This window comes from Amphibalanus amphitrite, unplaced genomic scaffold, assembly GCF_019059575.1.
Source record: "Amphibalanus amphitrite isolate SeventyFive unplaced genomic scaffold, NRLGWU_Aamphi_draft 000058F_arrow, whole genome shotgun sequence".
NCBI classification, from domain to species: Eukaryota; Metazoa; Arthropoda; class Thecostraca; order Balanomorpha; family Balanidae; genus Amphibalanus; species Amphibalanus amphitrite.
Genome location: NW_024881554.1, coordinates 1,351,956 through 1,377,121, shown reverse-complemented (window position 1 = coordinate 1,377,121; position 25,166 = coordinate 1,351,956). Strand labels below are relative to the sequence as shown.

At 47.4% G+C, this 25,166-nt stretch overlaps 1 protein-coding gene across 1 annotated transcript; it reads right to left on the bottom strand.

Moving 5' to 3' along the window:
- Positions 1–1,294: 1,294 nt before the first annotated feature.
- Positions 1,295–24,829, bottom strand: LOC122378338. Its single transcript, XM_043359294.1, has 4 exons — positions 24,700–24,829; positions 11,778–12,115; positions 9,723–9,894; positions 1,295–1,453 (listed from the first exon to the last, which is right to left on the bottom strand). Exons 1-4 carry the CDS (start codon positions 24,811–24,813, stop codon positions 1,295–1,297), a joined length of 783 nt encoding a protein of 260 aa, XP_043215229.1. The 5' UTR covers positions 24,814–24,829.
- Positions 24,830–25,166: the final 337 nt, after the last annotated feature.

Sequence of the window (25,166 nt, the reverse complement as noted above, 5' to 3'; positions counted from 1 at the left end):
GCACGTGCAACTGCGTAGTTCTTCTTTTTTGAAGAATGGTACCCTTTTTATATATTTTAAAATAAAACTTGTCGTGTAGTTGTGTTGTATGCCAAAATTTAATATTATAGTCAAAATTCATTGCATAAATGAAAATTCTAGTTAACGCATATCGCAGACAATCTATGACGTCACTGTGACGTCATTTATTCGTAAATGGACGAGAAAATGAGATGTGACAACAAAACATTTAACCTTATTCACAGGATACGCTCATTGGCGGGTTTAAGATGCATTGAGCATGCTCAGAAAATATCTCGCCGTTGCAAAAAGTAAAAATCGTCTGGATGGAGGTACCATTTTGGCCTACAGGGGGCGAAATCCGCGGAGCGTGCGTTTATACCCCAAATAGTTTTTGTGCAATAACTTTTGATACAATGCTTGCATGTCGTCCATTTTACCATCGTTGTGATTCTCTCACCGAGACGCATCGAATAGTATGCAAATTGGCTTTGATTGGTTAAGATTATATTTTACCGCAGTTCATGGGCTCAGGTCGATTATCACGCTAGTAAAGGTTATGATCTGACTGGAAATGGTCATGTAGTTTACCAGTCGCCTTGGCCGATTATCAAGATAATCGCATGGAAAATGCTTTCATTGTTCTTATGTGGTTTGATCAAAAGCTATAGCTGAAAAATTGCTGATGACGTTTTCAGGACGCCACATGACGAAATTCAAAGTAAGGTATAGAAGTCGTTCATACATATATGTGTTGGCGCCGCAAAGCATTCGTAAGGCATTGTATGCTTGCGAGATTTTAGAATTAGATATGTTCTTTACAGGCGTAGTTTTAGTTTATTACGTTGGCATACGTACCTAATAAGGTGGGCGTAAATTTCGTCACAGAGGGTTTCACATGTGTTATGTCCCAAGTTCTTATCAATGTATTGTGGTTATTCATGTTCTTAGACGTCATATACCCGTGCATTGAAGAACACGTAACAACTAACCGGAGAGAATTTGATTCTGGTTGGTTGTATTGATCTCTTTTGGTAAATACATAGGTATACACACACACGCACAGGCGAACACACATAATGTAACACGGCTACTATCAGGAGGCGTTCGGCTGCCGGCCGCCGGCACGGTGACTCTGTGCACCCTGGGCGGTGGCATTCGCCCAGGACGTCTGCCTCGTCCATCCAGCGGACGCGTCTCGTCGTGATGATACAATATGTTCCGTCCCATTCTGTACAGTACACGCCACGCGGCATACGCACATAGGTAGTATCCCGAGTGCTTGGCACCGCCGTTAAGTTGTCGACGCCAACCAGCCGGTACGTGAAGTCGCCGGCCAGGTCGACGGAGCAGAGCGACTGGTCGTTCTGACGCAGGACTCGGATAGATGCACCTCTTCCGATGCGTCAGCCGGCTCTCCCTTCTTCTTCTTCCGCGCACTGCCGGCCGTGCCCTAGGGCGCGGCAGACCGGGGCTGGTCCACAGGTAACGTGATCCGCCCCACTCGGTCGAGGAACTCCGTGACGTATTTAGCCGGCCCCGAGAGCACATCCTAGAGGGTGGGGAGTGGCCCCCAGAGCCGGGTTTGCGTTCTTGCGCGGCCAGGCACTCGCATAGCAGGTGCACGACCGTGTCCTCTTCGCTGCACTGTCCGCAGAGAGAGAGAGAGCTGATGGCCAGGCCAATCCTGAAGAGTGTGGCCCGGACCAGGGGTGAGCAGCCGCTGCGGATCTGCGAGACAGTGGTCTGTCCCCATCGGTCGAGGTTGTCGTGGCCAGGGGTGTTCTCCAAATGTGGGTGATGCTTGGAGCGATCGAGGGTTAGCCGGCCGGCCCAGTGTCTGATGGCGATGCGCGCACAGGCCAGGTCAACTGGGATCCGACGCTGGTCACCTGATGTTGCCGCGATGTTTGCTAGGCGGTCCGCTTCTATATTACCCTCGACCCCTGCGTGGCCCGGGATCCACTGGAGACTGATAGCTCTACCCCCGGCCGCGGCAGAGTGCAGGAGAGCCCAGATGCCCTGTGTCACGGCCGATTCCTGCGCTGCTGGGCCTCGGCTGAGCAGTTGGAGGCCGGACAGGGAGTCCGAGCAGAGCAGGACAGACCGAATGGCAGCGAGGGTGCAGTCCCAAGAAACATTTTAACGCCTCCGACATCGCCGCCAGCTCCGCCTGCATGCTGCTGCATACGACTTCTGCCGGTATGGTACCTTTGATCTTGCTCTCCCTCAGCAAAGGCGGCGGAGGGCTCCTCCGCCGCCTTTCTTGGTACCGTCTAGGGCAGAGCCATCAGACCAGATTGTGAGGTCTTGATTTGGGTATACGACTTCTGCCGGTATGGTACCTTTGATCGTGCGTCCCTCACGGTGCAGTTCGAGGAGGGCTCCTCCGCCGCCTTTCTTGGTACCGTCTAGGGCAGAGCCATCAGACCAGATTGTGAGATCTTGATTTGGGTAGGCGGCCAGGGCCTCCAGGGTTGCAGTCTTCCGTAATTCTGGTGGGTCAGTCCTCTTGGTAGGTTTCGGAAGCTTCAAGCCGAAGTGGACGTTGGTGTTGTACTGCTTCCACGGCGGTTCTCCCTGGTGCAGGGTTAGTGGGGCTACGGGCACTCCACCCAGTCCAGCTTCCTCGCACACCCACTTCCCCACTCGTCGGAAACAGGGTCGATGCTGGAGGCCAGCAACGTCCTCATCTGGCGGCGACGGTGCCGGCACTCCCACCTCCTGGGCTTCCTGTTTCTTCCGCATCCAATGGAGGTGGGCTCTGTAATGTAGTCTAGGTGGCGGTGTCTTATCAATGAGCTTCCGAGCGGGATCGTCCGGAGGGAGTCGCGTCAGGCGTCCATACTCCCGGCCTGCCAGCTCCTTGGCCCGTACTGCCAGCTCCGGCTCTCCCTTCTCCAGCAGCCGCATGCTGGTACTATTCAATCTCTTATGGACTCAGACGGGCGAGTTGGGAGAGCTCCATTTTCAGCTCGTCGCGCCCGTGATCATCAATCTGCATTCTGTAGCTTTGTCTAAAACGGTTCCATGTGTGTTCCAAGAGCATCTGATGGTGTCGAGCCGCATGCTTGTTGAAGGTGTCACCAAGCTTCAACTTTACAGCGCAATCACTAATCCATGCTCCTTTGATACAAATGAATTTTCACTTGCAATGTAGTCCCAAGAAAATGCACTTCACACAAAACAGGTTTATGAGGAGGCATTCGGTTTCAGATCATTTTTGTAGGTACTGTTTTGTTCCTGCATCGTCTATCGTGTGGTCTCGCTTCGATCTTGGATTGTTTTCCACAAATATCTAAGATATTTCACTTTCTTACAAAGGTGATTTTTGCCCTTTTTGATAAACCACAGCTGTTTATTTTCTTTTTTTTTTCTTTTTCTACGCCGCCACCCATGAATAGGTGACCAGGAGTGCGCCCTCCCTCTATCCCAGCGACACACAGAACCTTACGTTAACACCAGACCAAACTTAATATGACAAGTCGCGGCACTCCCTGCTAAGAGTAAGGAAAAAAACAAAAGAAAGCAAACAGCTGTGGAGTGAGCATGCTGTTAATATGTTAACATAAGAGAAGCAAAGTGGTCACAACTGCAAACAGTTAGTGACTGCCCTCCTACACCCCTGAAACGCCCACAGATATACACTCATACAGGGTAATGTTAGTGGGAGGAAGGTGATAGAGGGGGAGCAGTCATACAAATAAAGTGGATGGTTGAAGGTGATCTTTCTGGTCAAATTCGAGCAGGATCAGTTACTGAACCCCTGCAGGGCCGTCCAACTAAGCAAGGCTTGTTGTCGGACAGCCCACAGAGGCCAGTTCCGAGGTGACAAGTGTAGAAATAAAATTTAATTAAAATAAATAAGTCAACAGAACACAATCGGGAGGTAATGTCAAGAAACGCCAAGAACGAAAGACAAAATGTAAAATAAAAATAAAAATAAGATAAATTTAATCAAAATCAAATTAAGTTTAAATCAAATCAAAAAGAAAGAAAGAAAGAAAGAAAGAAAGAAAGAAAGAAATCAGAAATAGGAGGTAACGGGTAATAGAACTACCCAATAACCAAGATGATTTTCAATTACATTATCACACGAGGCATATCATCATGCAAACTGAATTGAATGAATCAATGATACTGGTTAAGAAAGAAACTTTTGGAGAGCTTTTTAATAACTGATTTCGAAGCTGGTACTGTAGAAAGTCTGGGAAATAAAGGCACCATAATTTTGTTCCAGACTCTGGGCCCGGCCCACGATAAAGTATGCGTTTTGTATACTTTGTATGTAAATGATTCATACAGGGTGTTTCACTAAAAGTGTCAAAAAGTAAAAGGCCCTAATGCACAAAATAACAATGTTTTCTATGGACATTTGCACATCATTCCATCCGCAATTGTTGGACATTTGAATATATAATAATGATATCACCGTCATTCAAACCTATTCCACATATCCGCCGCTTCTTTTGATGCACCGTTTCGGCACGTGTCCGGAGGTGCCTCACAGCCCGTTTTCATCTTCATCGTCCAGACTGTCGGCAAAGCCTTGCATTGTGCTCTTCAGCTCTAAAAGTGATGCGACTTAAGTCTTCCTCAGCTCTGCGACAGCTACTGACCAAAACCAAAGACTAGCGGTGACAGATCGGGGCCTCGCGCTGGCCAGGGGCGGGCGGTGAGGCAGCTGATTATTCGGCCCGGGAACGGAACTTCTGGTCCAGCCAGTTCTTGGTGGCTACAGCCGTTACAGTGGTTGTTTCTGATAAATTGGGGGCTTGGCTATATCTGATGTTGAAAGAAGCTTCTTGTTATCTTAAAAGGCCCTAAAAAGACCCTGACCTTTTTAACGATTTCCGCCGAGAGGTGGGGGCGACCCGCCTTTTTTTGGACTGGAACCGGCATGAAAGGAACCCTTTTAAACCTCTCAAGAAGCCCTTTGAAACTTTTATAATTTGGGTCGTAGCGAGGTGAGAGAGTGAAACGTTTCCTGAAAAGTCGGCGTACGGTTTCAATGTTTCTGATAGCACCAAATGTAAGTGTAATTCACCCCTCCTGTTGCGGTGTAAATAACCTGTTCTTGTTCTGTATAAGGAAAAAAACGACTAGTAACTTTGGCCTCCTGCCCTCGCTCCGTATGAGTGTAAAATATGTCTTAAGTGGCCAAAGCATAAATGTCCAAAAATTTGCAACAAAGCCACGTGCGCAACCACGTGCTTTGCTTATTTTATATATCTTTAATAAGCATTTACTTTTTGACACTTTTAGTGAAACACCCTGTAGAAATGTTTAATGGAACGATTTATTCTAGTAGGTTCAGATGTTACAAAAAGCTCTGCAATAGCCATTGGTAGGTTTCCACTAAGTTTTCTGTGCAGTAATAGCAACATTTGCTGTTGCCCAATATCCCTAAGTTTAAGAAGTTTGAACTTCTTGAATATTGGTGCAGTATGTGCCAGTCTTGGCTGTCCATCAATTATTCTTATAGCACGTTTCTGAAGTTTGTCTAATTCATTTAAACTAGTTGGGTATGTATTTGTGTAAATGAAGCAGCAGTAGTTAATATAACTAAGGAAAAGAGAATGATACAGTAGCAAAAGGTGTTTTGTGCCCAAAAGGTATTTGAGCCTATTCATTATTCCGATATTTCTCGATAATATTATTTGGAGTTTGGCTATGTGTGTTTTCCACTTAAGGTCATCATCAATAAATACACCAAGGTACTTAACAGTGTTTGCACGAGTAATTTTAGCACCATCAATTTGAATTGTTAGTTCACAGTTTGTTGGTTGATTACCATATAGCTGATAGTACGTTTTATCAGCATTGAGGGACAACTGGTTAGAAGCAAACCATTCAGCAATTTTAGGCATTAATGTATTTAGTCTGGCTTGAAGTGCATTTCTGTTTTCACCTTCTATGAAAATGGCAGTATCATCAGCATATAAAAGTACAGATATGTGTTCATCACATATGGATATAAAATCATTTATGTATAATATAAAAAGGAGTGGACCCAGAATAGACCCCTGAGGTACTCCTATGTTTACCGGAAGAATAGATGATTGCGTATCATCGATTTGAACGCATTGAGTGCGTTCATTCAAGTATGATTTTAGCATCAAGTATGCTTCATCACATATGCCATATTTATGCAGTTTGCAGAGCAGTATCTCGATATCAACTGTATCGAATGCCTTGCGGAGGTCAAGGTAAATTCCACATGAGTTTCCCTTTGTTTCTTTCCCAGTGTTCATGACAAGCACAATTCTGGATCATTTTATATCGCTAGCCAAACGCACGTAACGACTAAGCTGAACCCACGCTGACTTTCCGTTATTCATAGGAATGGATATTTACTTGAAATAAATAAAAAAATTGTACAATTTGAACTATAAATAAGACCAAAGGAACGATATTTAGCCAATTCAACGCCAACAGTATTTCGATTTAAATGCCGTCGCAGCGCCAGAACACGGTAAAAATGATATAAAAATCATAAAAATATACTATTTCACGTGATTCACCAATCTGAGGCCTGTTTCACTAAAAACTTGCGATTACAAGTGTTTGAACTTTACAATTCATAAGTATTTTTGCAAACTATGTAAAATCGGATTTCACTAAACTTCATCACCAGCGGCACCTCCGATAAAAAGAGTTTGCAAAAAAACTTGTAAACAGTAAAAATGTTTTTAATCAAGAACTACAACATGTTACAGATATTGCTTCTTTTTATCAAATTATGTCTAGTATTCATGTCAAAAAATGCATGAATAAATTATAAATAATGATGCTGTTTCTAAATGGTATAAATGATGGTTCACAATATCTTATTATTGAAAGAAAATAACACGCAAAACATTTGACAGCAGAAGACTGTTGAATGCAATTATGGCGCGCGAATGACAAAACATGACGATATTTATTTATTGCTCATAGCTGGTTCGTAGGGATTGTGCTAAGTAAAAAAGAGCATATAATGACTCAGCATATCATATTTGTTTTAAATAATTGATTGCTTTGCATCATTGCACAAAAAGTAATAAAATTCCGAACGTAAGAGCCACTGGAATTTCGGACCTGTAAGTACAACGTTTTCTTTCAAGTTTTTGGTCTTCGTGAAACAGAAAGTTTGCGATTTCGATGTTTCTTACAAACTTTGTTCTTGTAAAAAAGTTGGTAAATTTTAAACTCAAAATTCATGCTCGGAGGTTTCGTGAAATCCAAATTTCAAATGTTGGTAAATATTTCTTTTAAACTCAAGTTTTTTCTTTGTAATTACACACTTTATTTGTTAGTGAAACAGGCCTCTGCTGTACTACTTCATCCACCGGGGCACAACAAAGTGATGTCCAAGGTAGTGTCATAGGTAGTGTCAGTGTTTAACAGTATACAAAATGAGCCTGTTCTACTTTCGTGAGTGTGTGTCATTTAAATTATCTTAATTTTTCATTGTATTTTGCCAGATAGGATATTAATTTTTGACTTAATGGAAGTTCTTGTGATGTCGACCACGTGGAAAACAAGGATTACTTTGCTGATGTGAAACTTGCATTCTTTGCACTGTCTGCATCGTTTATTATTCCATGTAATTTCGCATTGAAAAAGGCTCCTCAATGGGGGTCGAAATATTTGCCATCATTTAAATAAAAAATACATTTACTCTTGAGACTCTGAAAAGTATACCATTAACTTATCAACCTGAGTAAAAGATAAAATGACTTTAAAGTCCCACTTTACTTCATCCAGTTTGACCAAATTTGTCAGGTGGTGACTTTGACTGTCACGTTCTCAATGTGACTCACACGTACCTCTGGAAAAACGATTTTAGGATGATCCGACTCAGAAATGTTCATAGATCATGTTTAATTATTTTCCCTTCTCTGATTTGCATACGACGGGAATAAAGTTAAATGCTTTAAGGACAAGACGACTTTTTCAACTCATTTATAGGTAAATGACGTCACGGTGACGTCATCGGCTGCCCGAACATTGCAAAACTTCAGCTTTCAATTACGCCATGTGTTTGTAGCACAGGGACAAAATCTCAAAACAATATCTCAAATATCAACGACGTTACACTGCAATTCATTAAAAAGGTACCATTCTCCAAAAAAGATGAACCACGCAGTTGCACGTGCTCTGGAAGCGGTGCAACATTAGTTAGAGGTGCGCACCGGTCAGATTCGGATTCAGCGGTCATTTTTGTCCCAGAAACCACCCTTTGCTAAGCTCTACCCAATTATGCGTTATTCGGCCCAAAATTGGGCCTCCTTCCCCTGACGACCGTCTTATCGGCCGCCGCCGATAAGACCCGTTGAGGGCTCCAGCCGCGACCACGGCGGCGCCGCGGGGACGGGCACGCGCAAACAGGGCGGGCGGGCAATAACATGGGGAGCTCAGTCGGGGAGCGGCCGCGACCGCGAGAGGAGAGGAGTGACGCTGCGACACAGGGACCTACTCCACATTTTTTTCTTTTCTCCCCTCTTTTTTTTCCTACCTATTCGTCGTGAACTCGGTGGCGGCAGCGCCAACGAGGGATCGATCATTATCAGCCAAAGCACAGTATAGTGGGCGCCGGTGGTGCGCCGGCCCGGAGACCTCAAAGCTCTAATAACAGTTAATGATCATCATTCATCAGTAGAAACGGCTTTCCAGCAATTGTAGCCAAATAGCTGCTCTGGCTGGTGCCCTGCGGGTACATTTTCCGGCTAGGCAATTTGTCGTAGACCATTCGCATGTCTCTTGTGATGACATACATGGCTACCGAGCTGGCAAGGGCACACAATACGCCCTGAGGGCTGGACGCTGGTGCCTATGAAATCATCAATAGCCCGCTAGTTCGGCAGCTGAGCAGTGAGCAGTTCGGCATACCTTCTGAACACTGAACAGATAAGTACTATCCCAGTTGTTACGTGCCCGTCACTGACCGTCCCAGCCGAGACTGAGGACCGGAGGATGAGCACTGAGCAGTGACCTCCCTCCGTGTGCCGGTCACGGCCGATCACCCTCCAGGGGCCGTGCCGATCAGACGGATCGCGTGTCTGTTGACCGGCCGACGCCTGGCCCCGCCCCGCGGCGCCGATCGGCTCATTAGCGCCCTACCGTGTGTCGCGTGTCACGCCGAGACAGAGCCGTCACCACACCGGACACGGCCATAGGGCAGTGCCACCGGAATGGGGTCATGGACGCAGCGAGACGGGACCCTGACGGCACCTCACGCACCCCGGATAAGGGTACCTGCCCACCCCGTGCGTTTGCATATTGTATCCAGCAATCGGGGTCACCATTGCGCAGTCGAGGTCAGCGATGGTCGATCGATGGCTGCCCGTGCGTCCCATAAAGTCATGGGCATCGGCTTTCGTTGCCCCGTGCAAGGTAATGTCGATCGAGCCTGAGCGGCTATTTCTACCGTGCAGTGAGCATATGACTGTGGCTGCCCGATGCCCCAATAACCATACGGTAGCTTGACCTGAATGATCTTTTAATACCTTCTGATGCACTAACCACCAACCAAGGCCCACCAACTGCATGTCTCTTCCGACTAACCCAACAAGTCTTTCGTCGGACCCAACAAAGCTCCCTAATGTGACTGCCAACTCATCCGACCGATCCATAGGCCACCAGAGTCCCAACTATCTGTAAAAAATATTGGACTGACCTACCTCTCTCCCTGTGTGTCCCCCCCCACACACACACACATCTCCGTGGTCTGTACTGACCTGTCGACCTCCGCACACGTCTGGCAGATGGGCCGTGGAGGCGCACGGGTCCCAGAGTCGGCTGATACCCACTCCCCGGTCTCCCCACTTCATTCTGTCGGCAGTCTGGGCTCGCCGTCGCAGCTCCGACTCGCGGGTCAACTGGGCCACCTGACGGGCGTGCTGCTGCCGCCTGCGAATGGGTCAGGTCACGGTGGGTCAGTTGAGGCCAGGTCAGGTCAAAAGGGGCTGATTGGGGACGGATCAGGTCAGTAGAATTAGCGTAAGACCGGTGAGGTCACATCAGGTTGGTTGGCGACCGGCTATGGCGGGTCAGCTCACACAGGGTCAGTTGGGGACGGGCCAGGTCACAGTGAGTTTGTTGGGAGCGGGTTATGAAGGATCAGATCTCGGGCTTAGATGGGATCAGGTCAGGTCACACAGGGGGTCCTGACAAGGACAGGTCAGGTAATGCAGCTTTATCTGATACCTACAGGACACAGGCTATGACGGGGCAAATACTAAGTCTTGGTAAGAACACACAGGATTATTCAATCGCCCGTAAACTGAGCAGGTCCGATATGGGTCCAGGTGATAGACAATTGATAATAGGGAAAACATCATTCACTCTTCAAAGATTGCCTATCGCACGTGGAACTATTCTCCATGCTGCATGGCTGTTCAGTTTTACATTACACATTTTAAATAAATTTTTCAACTAAAATAAGTAACCTACAGAGACGAGTAGTAACCTACAGAGCGCTTCGGGCAGGATTATAGTTTTTCAATTTTAGCTCATTGGCTTATGAGCGCCTATTCATTTAAGCTTCAACAATTCCATGAATTCTGGTTCAGTCACAGTGCATGACGCAAAGACCTTCGTGAACACTCCAAATAATGGAAAAGCCACGGTTCAAGTGGAGGCGTACGATAATCACAGCATGCCCGTCATCACACCGTTTCCTTCGTTGAACGGCGGTGCACTAAAAGGTGTGCTTATCGGCACAGGGCCCGGGCACGTCAGGCGGCCATTAGGAGTGCAGGCACCTCCGATCAATAAAGTAGGTATATATGTGAGGCGGCTGCCCGCCCCTCGCTGTGCCGGCCAGGGGTCCCAGCGGTCAGGACCGACCCGCAGCGCCGGTCGTTGAGTCTGTTACCTATCCGACCCGACAACATGGCCGAGGCGCTGGTTACACTGCCTGCCTCCCCAGAACGTACCGGAGCTCCAACTGTTACCCAACATGACGTCGCTATGGCAGGGTCGCCAGGCAGCGAGCAGCCCTGACAGGCAGGGGTCCCATCGACTGCACATCGCGCACCCAGTTTACCATATCAGTTATCGTCAGCAAATGGACGTGCAAGCAATTTGTGAGAAGCTCGGTGCATATGCAAAATTAATAGCCTGTGAGTTTGCTGTTCTTGCAACCTAGGAAACGGCGTAACCTTCAGCAAACGCAGTTCCGGCAGATTCAGGCTCATGTTAACCCTTCAGTTAGCTTGGCTTGGTGTAATTTTTCCGATTTTATCGGTCATATTCGTTCGCCAGTATTTCAGGGCGGGTATTTAAGAACGACACAGCATAGTAACGTGCAATGACCCCAGGTCATATCGTACACCGACTTCCTTTTGTACATTATTCACGAAAATGACGAGTTCTGCAAAATATTCTTTTGGTAGGTACATGCTTACTTAAAACGTGTTCGACATTTCTGCATGTAAGGAAATGTTTTTGATAAGGCTAACAACGAAGATACCCTTATCTATTCCGCTGTTTTGTTCGTTCCGTTCTCCACATACCATGGCGCCCAATAACAGAACGGTTCCTCTCCTTCCGCTATGCGATTCACGAGAGCCTACCACGCTCCCGATGGCGAAGCTGGGAACGACAGTCTAGAGGACGGCTATTTTGAAGCACCTTAGACAGTTATCAGATACGATTAACGGCATTTACCGAAGTTGTATACCTAATGAAAACCATTGAAATTTCAGTTGATAAGTAAAGTAAAACTTCTCATCACGAACTGTGTGAGAATATCTTCCCAACCAGTGATACACCTGCCACGCAGCACTCACCTCCAGGTCATGGGCATGTCGCGGGTGGGCGGCGGGGCGGCCGGCGGCGGGCCATGCTCCGCCACTGGCTCCGGCGGGGCCGCCGGAGCGGGCGGCGGGCCCGCCGTCTCAGCCAGCTCGGCTCTCTGCGGCTCGAACCGGACCGAGCTGAGCGACCCAGCCAAGGCGGTCCGGCTCGGCGGCGGCTCCACCGAGCACCGGTCCGGCTGCGCCTCGCTGTAGTAGCCCGAGGTGTCACCCTCCTCGGGACTGGCGCGAGGGGTGATGGGCGGCAGCGAGGGGGCGCGTCGCACGTCCGACCGGCCACTCGCCTCGGCCGACCACCGCTCGGCCGCCGACTGCCGAGGACAGAGGACAGTCAAACACAGACATAAGGTACAGACCAGACACAGACGACAGGGTCCCCGACAGACAACGGGGCAGGTCAATCCCTTCCCATAGGATGTATGTATGTATGTATGTATGTATTGCGGATCGTTGTGGGTTCCAACATGCAGATGGCTCTTACTCCCACAGAGTCATTCGTGCCGGGACCGCGGTCACTGTCAGACATGCAGGCACTAAACGATAAAGAACAGATTAACCAGTGGGAGCCAGACTTGTGCCGTGACCAAAAATCAAGATCCAGGATCCTCAAGGTCCCACGGCAAATTCAATTTCTAGAATCCAAGGTTTCCAAGGTCCCACGGCAAATTCAATTTCTAGAATCCAAGGTTTCCAAGGTCCCACGGCAAATTCAATTTCTAGAATCCAAGGTTTCCAAGGTCCCACAGCAAATTCAATTTCTAGAATCCAAGGTTTCCAAGGTCCCACGGCAAATTCAATTTCTAGAATCCAAGGTTTCCAAGGTCCCACGGCAAATTCAATTTCTAGAATCCAAGGTTTCCAAGGTCCCACAGCAAATTCAATTTCTAGAATCCAAGGTTTCCAAGGTCCCACGGCAAATTCAATTTCTAAAATCCAAGGTTTCCAAGGTCCCACGGCAAACTCAATTTCTAGAATCCAAGGTTTCCAAGGTCCCACGGCAAATATACATTGCAGGATCCACAGTCCCCAAGGTCCCACGACAAGAATGCATTGCAGGATCCACAGTCCCTAGGGTCCCACGACAAGCGTGAATTTCAGGATCCACAGTCCCCAAGATCCCATGATAAGTATACACTTCAGAGTTCAGGGTCCACAGTCCTCAAGGTCCCACGGCAAGAATACATCTCAGGATCCAAATTATTCAGGGTCCCACAACAAGAACTTAAACTAGCATTCTGATTAGCAGGCTTACTTCTAAATATTCTGCCAACGGATGCCCAGCAACATTGAAAGGGGCAGAACCTATGCAAACCTGTGGTGGTTTTATCATTTACCAACATACTACATAGGTAGGGGGAGTTTCAACACAACTCAAAGTTAAAGATGAATCATGATATCAATCTCTCCTCCTTTAGCCGGACAAATTCATAAAAATATAGGTAGGTGATACTGTGATAGGTACCTGGCATTTTGTACTGTCATGTTCCTTTCAAATCAATCTTACCTGATCATTACAATTAGGAATGTAGGATAGCACCTTACAGTTATTGAAGACAGAAATCCAAGTGCCTATTCTTTCAGGCAAGATAAAAAACCAGAAATAAAACCTACACGCTTCATAATGGAAAAATTGAATTGGATAGGTATATGTTTTCGATTTTCTGCACATTCAGTAATCAGTTACATAATACCTAGAGCTCTGTTCGCACCCCATTTATTTATCAGCAGGCTGCGACCATGCTGCTAACTTCTTGGCTCCTCATTGGTCGAATTCAAGTGGTCTATTCGTTAGACCAATGAGAGGCCAAGCCGCGCCAGCAATAACCGACAGCACGCTGATATAAAAATGTAACGGAAGTTGGCACAGATTCAGCACAGATTCAGCACAGCACAGATTCGGTAGGGGGAAAAAAGGCCCTGGTAGAGGGAAACCTTTATGACCCGTTTTCCCCTAGAAATGACGTCACAAAGTGGTAAAACTGGGTATCAATCGAAAGCTCTCGTTTACCCAGACACAGTCCTGCAGGAAAATTTCACTTTTTCGCTGTTGACCAATGAGAGGCCGAGAAACGCACGCAGGCTGCTGACGTAGGCTGCCGTGCGATTACTATGGGCAACCACAAAAGTGAGATATTTCTTCTTTTAATGGGGCTACAAAGTGATCTAAAACGCAGACAAAAAAGTTACCGGCACTACAAAACCACTGCCACCATCCATACGCTGGCTGATGGACGAGATTGTTGCCTAGCAACGGAGACCACGTGAATTTGTCCAATAGGAGCTCGAGTCGCGCCAGCAGTGTGTGACGTAGGCTGCTGTTATAACCGCAGAGTTCGTGCGGTCGCTGTGGGCCAACCGCAGCGAAGGCGCGGCCGTTGGGCGCGCCCCGCGCCGCTGTCACACGTGCGCCAAACAAGCTGAGCAATGTCCCTTTTGATTGTCGCTTAGCAGTGGAGACCACGGTCACGACGTACTTTTGGCGTACTTTTGTCTGCAGCCCCATCCGTTAGCTGCGTAGGTTTCATGAAAGTAATCTTGGGTTTCATGGCTCGACGCTAGTGACCTCTATATTGAACTTCATCAACGCGCTAGCGACATCTCGCAGGAGCCAAAAGGACTTGGCATTATGCAGTGAATCATTCAAACTTTGCAAATCATCGGCAACTTTGCCGAGAACATAGGCGGCGGAATGGGGAGGGCACCGGGGCACCGTGCCCCCTTTGATTTTGACATTTTTACATAAGCCCTATGGGCGTTGCATGGAAAGAATTTAGAATGGGACAAAAGGTCGGTAGTGCCCCCCCCCCCTTCATTGAAGGTGTTCCGCCGCTACTGCCCGAGAACGCCGATGTTCCTTTCGCACCGGGCGTCGGTTCATCACAGGTGTTGGTAGGGCTCGAATGGCACAGTCAAATAGCACAGCCATTCTCCCTTAATAAGCACTACCCCCTAGCCCTCGCCACCGAGAAGATGGGGTTCGGGTGTCGGCCTCGACGTTTCTTTTTAAGGTAATTGCTCGGAAGGCGCTGGTATAGAGATGAAAGCTGGCGCACTTGAACATTAAAGACGGATCTTCACACCGACCACATTATTAGGTCAGGTCAGGTTACTGACTTGGGACGTCGTAAGTGAACTTCTGCACGGCCCTAAAATGTCGCAATTTAGTCAGAAATGGCGAGGGGCGGGGAGGGCAGAGTCCATCTACCCTCCCCCTAAACGGCATCTGATGAAGAAAACCGATAGGTTCGGCGAGAATTAAAAATGCCCTAATTATTGCCGAGTCTAGGCAGTACCATGCCCACGATCACGACACCCATCTGTTCATATGCCCAACGGTGAATAGCGCGTGTCAGCCTGTGTCCGGCTGTTATTGCCTGCGGTTACAGGTGCGTCATCAACGTAACAAAGAGGTACGACGCTTGTGATATCTATCCTGAAGCACCATGAAATGTGACATCCGTAAAATGTACAGTAGAATAGTTAGTCATTGCCCATGTAGAACACATTTATGGTGAGTGGTGACATTTATTTCGAGATAACAAATTTAACGAGAAGGATAAGGCTATGTACCCTTATCCACATGGCCACATGCGAACAAAACAACGTCACACAACGAATCAATGCCAAAAAATTAAAGGCATTTGGCCACACTGCAGCGCTCGTCTGCGACGAGCGCCAGGCCTCCTGCTGGCAGGCCAGCGAGACGGGTTCCGAAACTCAGGGACCACAGCCCGGGTCGTCGAAACCATCAGGCAGGGCGAGGGAGGATGGAAGATGAGCGAGCATATCGGCGCGATAGGCTTCAGTCAATTGCTGAGTGGGACCGAGGGCGTCCGTCCGTTGAAGACAGGTGGTCGACCGACTGCAAACAGCGTGCGGCGGTCTTCTCAAGGCTGTCCGATGGGCCGCTGGCCCAAAGCAGCGATAAATCACCTGCCAAGAAAACAAGGGATCAGAAAATTGACTCCCTCCTTTTAAGTCCAAAATGCTTTTTGCTCAAGCACCTCAGGGTCAGAGCCTCAGAGGAAGCAGTAATAGAGGCCTTCAGCAACCTCACCAAGCTATTCAGAGTGATAACAGGATGATGCCTCAGCCCTCAGGTCTGAAGACTTTACCGGACAGCTGGCGGAAGGCATTTTCCAGCAAATGGACAAAGACCTGCAGTAAATGTTCTCATGAGCATGTGCCATATTTTTGTTTGGATTGATGAGAACTGATCATTCCATATGCAAACCAGTCCGTGCAAGGTTCTGAACAACTTTTTATAATTTCATCATTAAAAATCAACTTGAATATTAAAAATTGTGGCACATAAGTAGGCTTTCCAGCTTCACGGTCCGGGTTACACATCACCAACAATCACCACATGTACGAGTGCTATGAATTCAGTGCCTTCTTGGGAATATTTTCCTATATTTAAGATAAAAAATTACATGGATAGGTATGCCAAGATAAAACACAAGGCAATAACAATAATTTGAAGGAAGAAACAGCAAAAGTATCACCACACAGTACCTACTTATAATAAATAACTGTGAACATAAATTGGGAAATAAAATGACAATATTGAGTGGCCAAGTATTTTAATCCTTACAAACTTCAGGGGACAGCAAATCTAATGAGGCAAAATATTGCATTTTAGCACACATATTCTGACACAATCAAACACTAAATTGAAATGCTCTTCTTTGAAGTAGGTACTCCAAAACAAAAACAAAAACGCAGGTAAAATCGTTTACAAATAGAAAATGAACGTTCTATGCCTGCCACCTATGGCTGAACAAATAAACAGCATATAAAATTAAATACCTAACACAAAAAATAAATTTTCAAAACCGAATATAATCACAACATACCTATGTGAAACAATAAACACACAAAACAGTGCGGAGAGCATTTGTTTATGTGCGCCACCAATGTCAGTACAGCATCATATATGTCTCTTTCACGTAGCACGTAGCTTGCAGTGATGACGTCATGTCCCGTGACGTAAATCGACCGCCGACGTCATAAGTCTGCTGATAAATAAACGGGGTGCGAACAGAGCTCTGGATAAAAACTCAAATATATTCTAAGTCTTGTTTGCGCGAGCGCTCACAGAAAAAACTGATCGATTACGCCAATAGAATTAGAGTATCAGCGAGCGCAAACCTTACTTACTGTTCATTCACATTAGCTTGAAGGCTCTGAACAAAATTCCATCTGATAATTTTTTCGTCAGACGGTTCTTCGTCGGCAGATTTACCTTACCTTACCTTACGGTATACGGGTTGTGGGAGGCCAATTTGGCCTGTGGGGCCCGGTCTCAGCGAGCTCCCAGTGCTTATCGACAGTCAGCCTCAGGTTGGGTAAGATCGGGTTCAGGTGGGAAGGCTTTGCATGATGTCAGCCCAGTGGGCATCCAGCCTGGTCTTGAATTGGTTGACTGACGTAGCTGATACGACCGCTTGCGGGAGAGCATTCCATGGGTTAATAACACGTGTACTAAAAGAGTGTCTTCGGATGAACGTCGTGGCCCGCGGTTTCGCTAGTTTCCACTCATGGCCTCTTGTTCTTCCTGAAGTTGATCTGGTGAGCAGCTTCTCGGTGGGGACCGCCATGCCACCATGCAGAATCTGATAGACGGCTATCATATCACCCCGTTGACGTCTGTAGTATAGCGAAGGGAGCTTCAGTGCGCGCAACCTCTCTGGATACGACAGGTGTCGGACAGTTTGTACCAGGCGAGTAGCTCTTCGTTGCACCCGCTCAACCTTCTTCTGGTCCAGCTTACTAAACGGTCCCCATACGAGGTTCCCATACTCCAACAGCGGTCTCACCAGTGTCTTGAATAGTAATGGGAGGGTGTTTGAGTCCAGGTTCGCAAATGACCGCCTGATGACCGACAACACCTGAGAGGCCTTCGACACTGCAGCCGCTGTCTGCTCATGAAACTTGAGTTGGTGATCTATGATGACGCCGAGGTCCTTCTCTACGGTCGCCTCGCTGATGGCACTGTCTCCGAGGCTGTAGTGCATGCGAGGGTTTCTGGTCCCAATGTGCATAATCTTGCATTTACTTGCGTTGAAGCGGAGGAGCCACGTTTCCGACCAGCGAAGGAGGGCGTCAAGGTCCTGCTGGAGAGTTGGCATGGAAAGCGCAGTAGGAACGCGGCAGTACATCTTGGTGTCATCGGCGAACATCCGAACGCAGTTCGTTACACATTCGGGTAGGTCGTTAACATAGATAATAAACAAGGTAGGACCCAAGACAGATCCTTGAGGGATTCCGCTTGTAACGGGGGACCAGTCTGATGCGTCTCCCTGGACCTGCACCCTCTGCAAGCGGCCAGTCAAGAATGATCCTATCCACCGTAGGAGTTTGCCGGAGATGCCATATGCCTTCAGTTTCCCGAGGAGGCGCTTATGAGGGACCGAGTCGAAGGCTTTTGCAAAATCGAGGTAGCATACGTCGACTGGTTTACCATCCTCAATAGCTGCGCTCCAGTCGTCCAGAACTTCCAAGAGCTGAGAAGTACAAGACCGCTTCGGCAGAAACCCATATTGAGCTGGGTGCAGCAGGTCATTGTCAGTCAGGTGCGAGATCAGTCGGTCTCTCACCATGGACTCAAGTATCTTGGAGGGGACAGAGGTGAGGCTCACCGGCCGGTAGTTTCCCGGGGACCGTTTGTCTCCCTTCTTGTGGATCGGGATCACATTCCCAGTCTTCCAGTCCGGAGGAAGGATTCCGGAGTCCAGCGACTTCCTGAACAGAGTGCACAGCGGGAGAGCAAGGCCGTTTGCAGAATCTCGCAAGGCTCTAGGATGAATGGAGTCCGGTCCTGGGGCACTGGTTGTCTTCAACGAGGAGAGCTTCTCAGCAACAGTCGCGGGCGTGATCTCAATGTCATCAGCTGGTTGACAAACCGGCTCGACTGTCAGTACTGGTAGATCATCGCTGCCTTCCTCTGTGAAGTTACTGGCAAAGAACCTGTTCAATATACAGGCTTTTTCATGATTTGATGTAGCGACTTCGCCCCTTTCGTCCCTGAGGTCACCAACTCCACATCTTGTTTTCAATCTTGATGACGTGTACCTCCAGAAAGCTTTTGGATCGTCCTTTATCCTTGATGCTAGTTGTTTTTCGAAGCTCCTACGAAGGTTTCTCGTTAGAGTTCTAAGCCTGTTGCGACACGTTGCGTACCTGGCAAAATCAAAAGATTTTCGTCTGACTTTTTCGTCTTGCATTTATTCGTCTGTACGAATTGTTTTGGTATATTTTTTGTCGGAGTATTTTTCTGTCCGGCATTTTTTTCGTCTGGACGAGGCGGGGAAAATGTCCTTACGAAAAAAATGCGCGGACTTAAAAATACACAGGCGAAAAATGCATAGACGAAAGTCTGCGGACGAAAATCTGCAGACGAAAAATTGTCCGACGAAAACCTGCTAAACGGAAAAGTTGAACTGTCATGGAATCATTGCTTATATTGGATGCTCATTGCTCAATGGTGATTTGATGATTTGCAAATCAAATAAGTTTGACACTTACTTGGTCAGTGGGTCAGGGTAGCTTCCAAGTAGCTTCAAGCCCGGCATATCACAACCCAGAAAACAAGCCCCAGAAAATATGCGAGGTGAGATTAGAAAAGAACTTTCCAAACCACCACTGACCACTGTTTGACAGTTTCATAGTCCATAACATTGATAATGTAAAAAGCTACCAAGTACCAGGTCTCTTGTTCCAGTTCTGCCTCACAGCCATGATAATGATTTGGCTCTGTATATGTCTAGGTACACAGTCTGGTTCATTTTCTCTTCATGTATCCATCTTAGCCCCTTGCAGCTGGTCGCTCAGCGGCTCAACCATAGATATTTATTGAAGTGTTTACAAACAAAACCTAGTGCAGGGTCCTTAGTGGCCATGTGCAACATAAACCTCATGGACCAGCTTCCAGGATTCTTGAGGTCCCTCAAGAAAATGATGGTGTAGATCCAGACCCTTCTAAGAACCCATGACAAATAATAAAACTGGGACTGAAGGTCTGCATTCTGCAGGGTCTTGCAGCATACCAAAATTTTGAGGTCCTGACCCCCCTGGTTTTCCATGGTTTCAGGCTTTCCATGGTTTCACGGCATATGAAATGTTGAGGTCCTGGGTTTCTATAAGGTTTCATGTTGATGTCACATGAAATGTTGATGTCCTGGGATTCCAAGGTCTCGCGACATATGCAAATGTTGAGGTCCTGGGATTCCAAGGTCTCGCGACACATGCAAATGTTAAGGTCCTGGGATTCCAAGGTCTCGCGGCATATGCAAATGTTGAGGTCCTGGGATTCCAAGGTCTCGCGACATATGCAAATGTTGAGGTCCTGGGATTCCAAGGTCTCGCGGCATATGGATGTTTTAAGGTCCTGGGTTTCCAAGGTCTCACGACAAAAATGACAATGCAAGGTCCAGGATCCATCAAGGTCCCAGACCTTGGACTCTGCGAACCCTGGATCTCGGACCTTTTTGGGACCTTGGCACAAGTCTGGTGGGAGCTACTGCACTGGTCATTTACAAACAACATTCACTGCTTACTTACTGAGCGGGATACGTCTCTGATGATCAGCGGAAGTCCTTCAATGACCGGCGGTGTGACCTGGGCGGGTCCGCTGGCCTCACTGGCCCACCTAGCGACACTGACCCGCAGTTCTGTGGCCTGAGCCAACCCGGGGCCGGCTTACCGCGGTAGCTGCTGAGCCGGTCTCTGACACGACCTAAAGCCCCGGCGGATTCGGACTGTGACAACACAGCCCGCCGGCTCAGCAGTTCGTTAGAACGTCGCGGCACGACACCGATTAATGGTATCCTACCAACTAAACGGTAGAGCTCCGCTAAATCGGGCGTTAACTTGCATTGCGAAACGGGAGCCTAAAAGTTAGATGATCATATGTGTAATTGTGTACAGTGTAGGCCTTCGGTAAGATTGACCGAGTGAATTTATTAGGCCGTAGGGGAGAGTGGGGTGGGTTGTATCAGTTTTTACTCCGAGACCCATAACCTCGTAACTATCCGTGTCAAACTCATTATTTCCATACTATCTCCTTCCTTGATTCTTCTGCTTTTTTGTGCAAAGTAACTTTTCCGATACCTCTACCAGTTTTTCTTCTACGGTCTGCCGAATAGAACAATGTTTTTGATACAACTTGCCCCATGGCTTGGGTGAGTTGTATCACATGGTGGGGTAATTTGTATCACTAGGTATTTCACGTTTTAGGGAGTGTGCTTGCTACTGCTTTTGAGTATAACAACAACATTAAATGGGGTTAATACAATGTATATGCTCAAAGGCTTCACTTTTATTAGACCAAACTTAGGTCAATGCAATCCGAACGAAACATCGAAACGAACGAAACATCAACAGACTAGATGCAAAAGTGGCCCGTTAAGAGCAAAGAAGCCAACACATTGTGCCGAAATGGAACGAGTATTGACTAGCTACCTACAAACGCGAGACAGGGCCTAGCTTTCGCGATCAAAAGCAACATGCCCATACATACATACATGTTACAACATACCCCACCCGGCTCTGATACAACATGTACCTCGCCGCCATCTTGGAAAAAACATCCTCGTGCTCAAAAACAGCGGACAGCTGGAGAAATCCATTTTCACTCACGCAGCCTTAGAACCTACCCTCACCACCGCTACGGAGATCTTTCAAATTCGTGCACATCTAAATGCCCAAAACACACATTTTCTTGCAACTCATTTTTTTAGAATGACATTAAAAAAACATAAAATCGGCTCTCACCTCGAGACGCGTCCACCCAGCCACACGACAGAACAGGGAAAGATGGCGCCCGGAAAACCTCGTCGGCTGGTCGTGTCACGAGCGCTATCTATTGGATAAGTTTGGCACAATTCGCCCTGATACAACTTGGACATGATACAACTCTCCCCGCTCTCCCCTAGAGCAAAAAAAAAAACAAAAAAAAAAAAAAAAAAACAATAGCGATGTGGCCGAAGCGGCAAAAGACCACTTGCGATATTTTTCCTGGATAATTTGCAGTTGTTACGAATATTACCGACAGTGTATTAGATTGCATGCATAAGGCATTTAGACAGAAGCATGCAGCCTTGGACGTTAATTAGCTGTGCTATAGCTGCCGCGATGAACAGTCCATACAAAGCCGCCCAGTCAACTACCTTATGAATGATTCCCCGCTGGAAAGTTCGATTTTGATAAAATTATGCGTAGGTAGGGGAGAACGGGGTCAATTGTAACATTTTTTGCATTTTATCATCTGGTGCAAACACGTTTGCAGCTATAAAGCTCTTTCTTTTATTTTCAGAAACTATGATGTTTTGTCTTTAACCCGCGCCCTGCTGGGGGGGGGGGTGTTTGAACACCCCCCCTTGTGGTTTTTCGCGAATATCTCAAAAACGGCGGCGCGGAGCGCCGCCGTTTTTGGTACACCTTATCATACATCAATTCTACACATGTTGTGAAAATTTCAGACCAAGGTCATTCAAGGTCAGGTCACCAGGTCACTTGAAGTGACCTCACCTCATAAAAAGTTTCAATGTCTGTCATAGCTACACCGAGTGACCGATCGCTTTGAAACTTTCAGCGATCGCTGAGAGCAATAGATGTACAAAATGTATATCTCAGAATTTTGATATCGCTGACCTAAGGTCAGGTCAATTTTGCGACCTCCCCATTATAAGTCAATGGGAGAAAATTGAAATGCGCCTCCTTTGGACGAAAGACATTATAAACACTCCCAAACACTGAATTACAAGTGGTTTAGACACACTGAACATGAAAATGGTGTCCGTGACCCCTGTTTATGCCCTGAGGTCATCTTAGGTCACGAATGGTATCTAACAGTTTTTCGCAAATAACTTTTGATAGAGGCATGCTAGAGCGATGAAAACGCCTTAGATGTGTTCAGCTCGACGATACGGATCGACTGATATGCAACATGACCCTTTCCGGTCAGGTCATGACCTTGACCTGAGGTCAAATTTTCAAGTTGACCTTTCAAGGTCAAGTTATAGTTCATTCGATGCGTCTTGACGAGAGGAACACGATGCCGGTAAAAGTAAGCTCGTACGTGGCTTGGGTCAAAAGTTATTGCAGAATAACTTTCAGAAAAATCGGCTATTTTTGCAGTTTTTGCCCCCTGCAGGCAAAACCGTTGACGTTAGGTCAAATCTGAGAGAATTACTCAGAAAGGGCGTTAATAGGGCTATCGGATGCGCTTTTCCGCGGCGCTGTAGCTCTATTGGTTCCCGAGTTATGCGTTGGCTTCTTGGAAATTGTCGACATTCGACCTGGAAATCGGCGAAATTTTGCCTTCAATGACCTCTGGTGACCTGACCTTTGACCTGACCAAAAAATTGACCGAAGTGATTTCGTCATTATTTTTGACGCTCTTTCGAACGCCGCCTTCCGCGTATCGCTACGTGGCCCAGGAGCCGAGTTAGAAGGGGGGGTGTTCAAACACCCCCCCCCCCAGCAGGGCGTGGAAATCCAGGACCCCCAGCCGGGCGCGGGTTAAAATGCAGTTAAAACATTTCCGAAATAGCTTCTTTTTCGGGTCAAAATTGTTATTCGAAAAAGTCAATTCAGCTGTTACAATTCGCCCCAGATACGGGGTCAAAAGTAACACCATCCGGGGACAATTGTAACATGTTCATTTACAGGCTACAGCAACACAATTTTTTTCCAAAACTTTGATTTAACAAAAGTATTGAACACTTGTTCATCATCCCAGACTTGGTAGGGACGGTTCTTCTCAGGAAGAAGGCAATAAAACCTCGCACTTATACAGGGGTTGGATGGACCTCCTCTCCCTTGGTTTTTCGCAAATAAATCGCGTGAAAAGCTGCCGATTGCGACAAAACTCACAGTTCTCTTAATTCTAGCAATGTTTCATCTCCCTTGAATATTTGACGACTTTGACATAATGGCCACTGACCTATAACCTGTTACATTTGACCCCTGCAAAAATGTTACAATTGTCCCCGTCGCGCCTTGACATATTTTAGACGAAACTGGCGCAAAAAGATGTTGCATGTAGGCAGCATTTAATGCTTTCAATTTATCGACAACAAGCCTGCCAACGCTTATACAAAGTCTGAAGTCGATATCTTTTCAATGGCGGGAATGAGCTATAATCAAATATAACGGCATAAAAATCTACAAAATGCTCTCAAAAACACATTACTGTGCACAGCCATCGACATACCCGGCACTTTCGCTTCAAACTCCGTTGGGAAAGGCAGTATAGAATTACGCATTTTCGGTCTGAACATCAGCTCATTCTATTGGTAAGTTTATGAATTATTAACACTGTTACAATTGCCCCGTGTTACATTTGACCCCGCTCTCCCCTACACCTAAACCGTGTACTTGGTGATGATCATTGATCATTGATCAGTGATCGTCACATGATCTTATATGCATTACCATATTCCACCTGTGATAGCAATGAGACTAAAATGAGACGATTCATCGTTTAAGATTAAAATGGTTATAAAAACGCTGCATTACGTTGCACATTTCTCTATCAAATAGTCCTCTTCCGTCAAATTTAGCACGGCTGAACAAGCATCTCGTGCAGCAACGCTACGGTAATCACCACTGTTAGTCCTGGACAAAGTGGTGTGGCGTGACTCCTTCAGACGGTGAAGTTTCGGGTTCACAGACATCCATGGAGTTAAACATACACCCGGACCAGACATTTTGATTTGCACGGCACGGAACGAACTCATGAATGTGTACCTACCGTTTAGCAATCGGCGCATGCAAAAACTGCAAGCGTAGCATGCACTAGGCATGCTCTGGATTTACGATGTTCAAAGGCGTGACTGACAGACTGCTCTTCTATAGGTATTCTGCTATCTCCCGGACCGCTTATGCTCACCTTGGCATCACGCTGTCTCAGTTTGCCGTCTTCCGCGGTCCTCCACAGTCCCGCCAGGCCCCCTCCGTCCACTGGAATCGAGGGCAGACGGGTGGCTGTCAGATGGGTGGCCATCTCGGGCGGCTGACCACCGGCCGCCGTGCCGGCCCGCGCCCGTCTGGAGGCGGCGGCGAGCCGGCGGCGCACCGCAGCCCGCCCCCCGCCGGCCACGGCGACCGCCGCCGCACGCGCCACGCACCGGCCGACGCCGTCGATACCACCACAACAACGGCAGAGTAACGCGCCGTCGTCGCCGTCGTCGGTGGAGGCGGCGGTCGGGCACGTGGCAGGCAGTGTCCAAGGTCGGCTCGGGCAACACAGAGCTCCCGCCGCTGACAGAGGGACGCGTGACATATCCCGCGCCCGGCTGGGGGTCCTGGATTTCCACGCCCTGCTGGGGGGGGGGGGTGTTTGAACCCCCCCCCCTT